Genomic DNA, 8537 nt, shown 5'->3' on the forward strand with positions numbered 1-8537 from the left:
ACGCTTCTGTTGGAATTTCTTCCAGTAGAAGTACTCTGTGCATTAGAGTTTGTATTATTTTGGTTGTTATTATTGCGGTTATTATTATTACTATAATACCCGCGACCCCCTCTATTTCCCCTACCTCTGTAGTTGGTATTTCCTCGGTAATTATTATTGTTGTATTTATTGGTGTAATACAAAACAGCGTTTGACTGTCCTGTAGCTTCAGTACAACTGTTGACGAACTTGGTTATGTAGCGTGTGCGTTGGTGAGAATCGAAAACGAATTTCACTTACTCGTGCATAGGGGTCTCAGAGGTCGTGCCCTTCTTGCTTTTCTTCTGACTGAGCTCGCCGGATGGGGTATGGGTTCTTTCTTCGACCTTCTATGCTACACTGCATCACAAATTAAGTGCACTTTACGGAAAACAGATTGGACTAAGATGTGGGCTAAAACGACGGGAATTATGATGAGCGGTACTAATTTAAAACGAATTTGGGGTGTGTAAGCTGTTGTAACCCCATGTCTTTACCCTCCCTACCATGGTGACGCGTGCATAATATGATCGGTCACCCCTTATTCAGACTGTATATAATTTTACCTAGCGCATGACTTCGAATTGATTTCTGTAATCGCGACGATCCGACTATTAAATTTATTCCATGATTATTTCCATGATATTATACATTTATTCACAATTTTCTTCGCGGAGATGATATTTCAAAAATTCTCATAACAAAAATAGCTTGACCACTATTCGGTCCTTTACTTAAATTTTGATTGGGAGTCCATGGTTTGAGTTAACTTTACTTCAATATTCTCAAAAAAAAATGTTTACATGGCTCCCAACATAATTGTGCTTCGACTTATATTTGATTACACTATGCAGCATCAAAAATTAACCTCGATGAATGCTATATTTTTGGATTCGTTACGAATTCCCAAGTTAAACTGCGTTTTCCAAAGAGTTCCCCGACGCAAGGATTCTTAGCAAAAGGACCTCAAAGTTCGAAAAATGCTGAAATTGACCAACTTTGCGGAGCTCTCAGAGGCAAATGGATGCATGGCTTGGTTCGAAGTTAAAGTTTTTTAAAAGATACACTTTTTATCTTTCAAACCCCATGAAAATTCAGAATAGTTTTTCCAAATAAGAAAACCGAAAAATACTTTGGTGGCGATAAACTTTAATTTTAGGCAAAGCGAAAAACGAGAATGAGAAATACGTGTGGTCGATCTAAATCAATTTCAACGAATGCCCGACTATATTTTAACAAAGTTCTTAGAGCCTAGCTTAACGACAGTTGACGAAGACGGGGCGAATTCGCAGAGAGCGAGAGAGACCTTTATTGTGCACCCGCCTTCGTCCTAAACTAACTTACACTAAACTTCAAACTTCAAGTACAAATTCAAATCTCGCAACACCGGCCCCGTTGAACGCTTCAGGCTTCAACAAATGGGAAGCGGCGCCAATTTATGGATGGCTCGCCGAAAAACGCCTCCTGCGCCCGTCCTAACGTCGACGACCCTGACCATGCCGTCCTCCCCTGCGTGCCTGGCGATGATTCTCCCCAGGAGCCATTGTTGGGGCGGAAGGTTGTCCTCGGCCACGACGACGAGATCTCCCTCGCTGATGTTCGGCTGCTCCTGGTGCCACTTGCCCCGAATTTGTAGGCCCAGGACATATTCCCGGGACCATCGCCGCCAGAACATTTGCCTGACTGACGAGACAAGCCGCCATCGCCGTAAGCAGCTGAGACCCTCCTGGTCCGGGGTCCGGAGTGCTGGTGTGGCGAGCAGAGGCCCGCCTGTCAGCAGGTGCCCGGGAGTTAGCGCCTCTCCGTCGCTTGGGTCCTGGCTGATCGCTCCGAGCGGGCGGGAGTTCATCACCGCCTCGATTCCCACGAGCACTGTCGCCAGCTCTTCTGCGCTTAGGAGCGCGCTGCCCACCGCCCGTAGGAGTAGGTTCTTGGCAGTTTTGACACCTGCCTCCCATAGTCCGCCCATGTGCGGAGCCCGAGGCGGTGTGAACGCAAACTCGCATCCGCTTCTTGATGCGAATTCGCGTATCGCGTCGGCTTCCTCCTCGATTCGCTCTCGAAGGGCCTGGAAGTGGCGACTGGCTCCGACGAAGTTCGTCCCGTTGTCGCAATGGACGACTTGGGGACATCCTCGGCGCCCAACGAACCTTTGAAAAGCCAATAAAAAGGAATCTGTGGTTAAATCTGAAACAACTTCTAGATGAACCGCCTTGGACGCGAAACAAACAAAGAGCGCAATGTAGGACTTATACGGAGGCCTACCACGAATTTTCAGTGTTGTATAGACAGGGCCACAAAAATCAACGCCACATATAGCAAATGGGCGGAGAGCACGGAGACGATCTGCGGGTAAATTTCCCATAATTTGCGTCATCAGTCGAGGCTTGCACTTGAAGCAGCGGATACACGATCGAACTGTCTGACTGCAGACCTCCTGAGCGTTTACGATCCAAATTCGCTGTCGAAGGAGACTCACAAGTGCTCGTGGACCAACATGAAAATTAGAATGGTGCAGATGCCGGACATAGCTCTGCACAAATTGGGAGCGTTTCGTCAACAACAATGGAAACTTGGCATCGTATGATATAGGAGCGTTAGCTAGTCGCCCCCCAACTCGCAACAACGAAAAGTGACACCAAGTCCCCTTTTCTTCATGAATGAATGGATTCAATCGCTGAAGACTTGGGCCAACTCTGGAGCCTTTACGGACTTTTTCCCTTTCTTCGTGATACTCGTGTTTTTGTAATACCTCGACAATTTTTAAAAAGGCTTCATTATATTCAGTGGGTGACAAAGTTTTTTCAAATACTTTACTTTTGTCTTTGCATTTTCTAATGAAGCGGAACATATAAACGAATACCCTAAGCAGTTTAAGGTGTGACGAAAATCCCTCGATGACATCTATCAAGTCCGACTTTTGTACAGCAGCGGTCAGCCCGACCACAGTCTTCCTCGATTCTTGCAGTAGGACTTGTTCATCTAGGTCAACGTGTGCATTTTGGGGCCAGTTTTCTTCTTCTTCCGTTAGATACGCTGGTCCAGTAAACCATATCGACTGTATGATTTCGTCGACGTCACAACCTCTTGATACGATATCTGCTGGGTTCTGTTTCGTGGGGACATGCCGCCATGTAGCTTCACCTGACCACTCTTGAATCTCCGCAACTCTATTCGATACAAATGTGGACAACGAAGACGGATGAGACCGGATCCAATGAAGCGTAACTTCAGAGTCCGACCAATAAACAATTTGTTCGATAGGTACCTTTAATAGGGGCTTGATTCTGTGACAGAGATCTGCGAGAAGGTGAGCGGCACATAACTCAAGTCTTGGAAGAGTCTTAGTCTTGAGCGGCGCTACTTTTGACTTTGACGTCAACAAGGATACTTTATAACCTTCTGCAGTTTTGCTACGAATGTAGACGCAAGCTCCGTAAGCTCTTAAGGATGCGTCGGCAAAGGCATGTAATTGGACCGGTGACATCGGATCGGTATGCACAAACCGAGGAATTGATATTTCTTCTAAATTAGACAGTGTATTTTTTATCATATTCCATTCTGTTTCCAAATGCATTGGAATCGACTCATCCCAATCTAACTTATTGAGCCAGAGTTCCTGCAACAGGATGTTTCCTCTAATTACTATTGGACTTAATAAGCCGAGGGGGTCAAACAGCTTCGATGTCACCGATAGTATGTTCCGTTTTGTCGCTCGGAGACCCATGACAGCATTGTCAATTTGGAACTTAAAGGCATCTTCGTTGGGCAACCACGATATTCCTAACGCCTTTGTAGACTCTGAGTCCGAGATGGGTATGGATTTAGCTGTGCTCTCAGATGCGGTGACGTCAGGTGAGTTTGAAAACCACTTTGTCAATTCAAAACCTGCAGTTTGAAGAACCTGAGACACTTCAGACTTAATAGTCTTTAACTCCTCTACGCATGCAGCACCAGTTAACATGTCATCGACATAAAAGTCGGATCCAATAACTTCAGCAGCTCTAGGAAAAGAAAGTTTGGCAGACTCGCTTAACCTTTTTAAACACCGAATTGCCAGAAATGGGGCTGGTCCAGTCCCATATGTTACGGTGTTGAGCTTATATAATCTCAAGGACTCAGAGGGGTCTCTTCTCCACACTATAAGTTGAAACTGCCTATCCGCTTCATTTACCATCACTTGGCGATACATTTTCTTTACATCGGCGGTCAAGGCGAACCTATGCAGCCGGAAGCGAAGTAGCGTTGAGTACAACTCATCTTGGATTGTCGGCCCAACCATCAAAATATCATTTAGAGAGATCTGAGTTGACGATTTACAAGAGGCATCGAAAACGACACGTAACTTGGTTGACGTACTTTGGGGTCTCAGAACGCATTGGTGTGGGATAACATAATGTGGAGCAGAAGGAATTTTATCTGTAGGAGACATATGACCTAAGGAAAGGTACTCTTCCATAAATTCTAAATACATTTTCTTCATGTCAGGGTCTCGAGACAACCTTCTTTCAAGCGACAAAAACCGCCGTTTTGCAACTTCAAAGGAGTTGCCCAACCCATTTGGATCAGATTTAAACGGCAGCCTTACTTCAAACCGACCTGATGGCAAAACCTGAGTAGTCTTCCGGTAGTGTTCTTCACATAACTTTTGCTCAGGCGACAGAATTTTCTTTAGAGATGGCATTTCTTCCAGTGACCAAAACTTCTGTAGTGTGCTGTCAATAGATACTAACAGCTCTTCACTACAACTAAAACTTTTCACAACTTCTGTAGGGGAAGATGCCTTATATCTTCCTGATACAACCCATCCTAGGAGGGTTTTCTGCAAAGTTGGAAAGTCGGGACCTTGTCTAATTTGTCCAACAGCTAATAATTCGAAAAAAGATTCTGCTCCTATTAACATATCTATTCTTTGTGGCTTGTAGAAATATGGGTCCGCTAAGGGTAGGTTCTTTGGAATTTTCCAGTCATTGATATTAACAGACTGGTCAGGATGGTATCCTGATATTGATTTTAAAATCCAAAAATCGAATGAGAACTCACTACCATTTATACGCGACTTCACCACTGTATGTACCTTTTTCTTAACTTGAGAATTGGACTCGCCAATACCAAGTAAGTTGATACACGACTCCTCTTTACGGATCTGTAAGCGGTGAGCAAGGTCCTCTGTTATAAAGTTAGTTTGGGACCCAGAGTCAAGAAGTGCTCGGGCCAAAATATATTCACCGTTTTTGGTTCGTACACTTACGATCGACGTGGCCAAAATCACCCTCTCCGATGATGTCGCATGCATAACATGTGACGTGGAAGGCTGATCTTGATTTAAAGGAGGAGTAAGAATCTCTTGGGGTGGTGACAACGCTAAACTGTTCTCGGAAACTGTATATCTATGCAGTAAAACGTGATGCGAGCGTCCACAAACTCGACATTTGTTAAATTTGCATTTCGAGACAGTGTGACCCTTTCGCATACAATTGATGCATAATGAAGCAGATTTTACAAAGTCAAACCTTTGCATAACGGAAAGACGACCAAACGGACCACAGTTCGCTAGGATATGGTCGTCTGCATTGCAATAGCTACAACCTTGCTGGGATTTACTGTTGGACGAAGAACATGTAAATGAGCTACGATTATGTGGCTTGCTCGACGTAACTTTATCTAGCTTTGGTTTCGTCGATTCTTCAGCAGATAAATGCTGATATCTGCGATTTAACATTTTTTCAAAATCGGACCAAAGAGGTAATCTTTCATAATCTAACTGTTCTTCCCATTTTTGTTTGGTCACTGGGTCGACTCTGTTCAAGACGAGATAGATCAACATTGCATTTGAAATCTTGGTATCGTCTCCTATCGATAACAAAGAACCGTATATCGATGACACGGTATCGATAAGATTCCTTAGAGACGACGCAGACTGTTGCGATATTTTCGGAAGACTAAACAATGTTGAAATATTATTCATAAAAATTAAACATTCGTTATCATACACTTTTTTCAAGCTGACCAAAGCTTTCTCATAATTGCTCTCTGTAACTTGGTAGGCCTTGATAGTCCCCAAAGCTTCACCAGAAAGGCAAGAGATTAAGTGATTAAATTTTTCAATAACGGGAATGTTATCGTCTTGATGAACTAGAGTTTCAAAAAGGCTCATGAAATTTTTAAACTCCGAGTATTTGCCGCTGAATTTCGGCAATGCCAAATTCGGAAGTCGAGCTCGAGTTGGGACTACAGAAGCTGACCCAAGAGTTTTGGTATCGCTAGCTGTCTTCAAGGCCGAGATAAGCGACAATACTTTTGCCTTGGTTGTTATGGAAAGCTCTTCCAACTCTTCTCCAAACTCATCGCCATCATCTAAATCTTCTATCTTTTCTTGTAATTGATTTGCCTTGTTAATTACATCATTTAAATTTTCTAGCCTACATTTTAATTCGTCTTCCAGAATCGGAATCTGGCCGGCTTCTAGCCGATTATTTAATCGGCGGATGCTATTTACTGGCTTTTTGAGCTTGTTTTTAAGGTCAGCAAGAAGTTCAATATTTTTTGGCTTATCTGGACTCATTTTTATATTAATTTAAATATATATAGGCCACGAAAAAATTATATATAAATAATTATGTAGAATAAATTATATCCAGCAACAATTTATTAAATTGAATAAATTTAATTTAAAAAGTATAAGTGATGAAAATAAATTTCGAAACAAACAACGAGAGTTAATAATTTTTGTCTATAATTATTAAATTTGTTCGAAAAATGTTGTTACCAAATGTTGTATTATTCACAACAAAAGCGACGAAAATATTTAATTAAATCAAACCACGTAGTATCAAATTAATAGTGGTGACGGCAAATCAGTATACCCGACCGAATGCAGGGTAGCGCGTCACTTAACGGTCAGCTAATCGTCAGCGCGCCAAACCAAATCCTACAACAATAACAACTTTGCTAGCGGCGGACAAGCGAAAGCGAAAACGAAAAAATTCACCGCTGCAGCTGCTTGTATATGAGGGCCTATGTATTGGTTATGTATAGCGGCTGGGATGAATTTTCCCAACTATTAATTTTTCGAGTTTTAACACAATGTAGTGGGGGGGGGCGACAGTGATTGCAATAATTTTCGTAAGAAAACACAAATTAAATGTTGCATCCAAGGGCGGTTCAAATGGGTTATGTAATGTGTATGTGTATATGTGTATATATATATAATAAATATAATATAAATTTTATTTATTTTTTCTGTATATGTGTAAGTTTGCAATTTTTCCTTTTTATTTAATTTAATTAAATAATGCATGCACAACTAGCTCTACTATATCGATACGTCTGTGCCAAGAATTGAAAGCGAGGTGCAATTTTTCAGCACAAGACAAGAAACAAATAAATTGTTTTGTTAACAACTCTAGCTTTCAATTTTTTGCACAAATACCTCGGGTTCTGCGTTGGGGTCTTTTAATCCAGCTTCCACTTTCCTTTTACACATCGAGCAATCACAGGGCATCCCTTGGCAGCGGCAGTACTGGCGGATTAACAGGGTATTTCGCGACCGGCACGATAAATTGAGCAAAGCTGCTATGTATGTATTTAACTTTTTACTCGCCGCGGGCAACGATTTTGTGGGTTTTGTTATTAATTTTAAATGCAAATCAAGTTTGCTATCACTTGTTGTGTTTTCACTTTGTGTCACTGTCACTTGTTGCCTTTAATTATTAATAGTTTAAAGTCCACCCGGGGGCGCCATGAAAATTCAGAATAGTTTTTCCAAATAAGAAAACCGAAAAATACTTTGGTGGCGATAAACTTTAATTTTAGGCAAAGCGAAAAACGAGAATGAGAAATACGTGTGGTCGATCTAAATCAATTTCAACGAATGCCCGACTATATTTTAACAAAGTTCTTAGAGCCTAGCTTAACGACAGTTGACGAAGACGGGGCGAATTCGCAGAGAGCGAGAGAGACCTTTATTGTGCACCCGCCTTCGTCCTAAACTAACTTACACTAAACTTCAAACTTCAAGTACAAATTCAAATCTCGCAACACCCCATACATAAAATAATTTTAGGATTTTTTTTTGGGAAGAAATAAATTTCAAAAAACATAGTCAAAAAACTGAAAAACATACAGCTGCGGTCAAAATAGTAGCAGTGTTGCCGCCTTGTGTTTTTAAAAGTTTGATGTTGTAATTTTTTCTTATCCAATTAGTCCAATAGTAAAATTATAATCAATACAATATCACCAGAAGAAGATGAATTACAACAACAAACTTTTAAAAACACAGGGCGGCAACACTACTACTATTTTGACCGCAGCTGTATGTTTTTAAGTTTTTTGACTATGTTTTCTAGAATTTAAAAGATAAAGGGCGTATCTTTTAAAAAACTTTAACATCGAATCAAACCATGCATCCATTTGCCTCTGAGAGCTCCGCAAAGTTGGCCAATTTCAGCATTTTTCGAACTTTGAGGTCCTTTTGCTAAGAATCCTTGCGTCGGGGAACTTTTTGGAAAACGCAGTTT

General features: G+C 41.6%; 1 protein-coding gene across 1 annotated transcript; it reads right to left on the bottom strand.

The window, feature by feature from the left end:
* Positions 1 to 1403: 1403 nt before the first annotated feature.
* Positions 1404 to 8031, bottom strand: LOC138913578 (uncharacterized). The gene is made up of 2 exons (XM_070217597.1): positions 7451 to 8031; positions 1404 to 2168 (listed from the first exon to the last, which is right to left on the bottom strand). Exon 2 carries the CDS (start codon positions 1985 to 1987, stop codon positions 1430 to 1432), a length of 558 nt encoding a protein of 185 aa, XP_070073698.1. The 5' UTR covers positions 1988 to 2168; positions 7451 to 8031; the 3' UTR covers positions 1404 to 1429.
* Positions 8032 to 8537: the final 506 nt, after the last annotated feature.

The sequence above is a fragment of the Drosophila takahashii genome, chromosome 2L (assembly GCF_030179915.1).
Source record: "Drosophila takahashii strain IR98-3 E-12201 chromosome 2L, DtakHiC1v2, whole genome shotgun sequence".
NCBI classification, from domain to species: domain Eukaryota; kingdom Metazoa; phylum Arthropoda; class Insecta; order Diptera; family Drosophilidae; genus Drosophila; species Drosophila takahashii.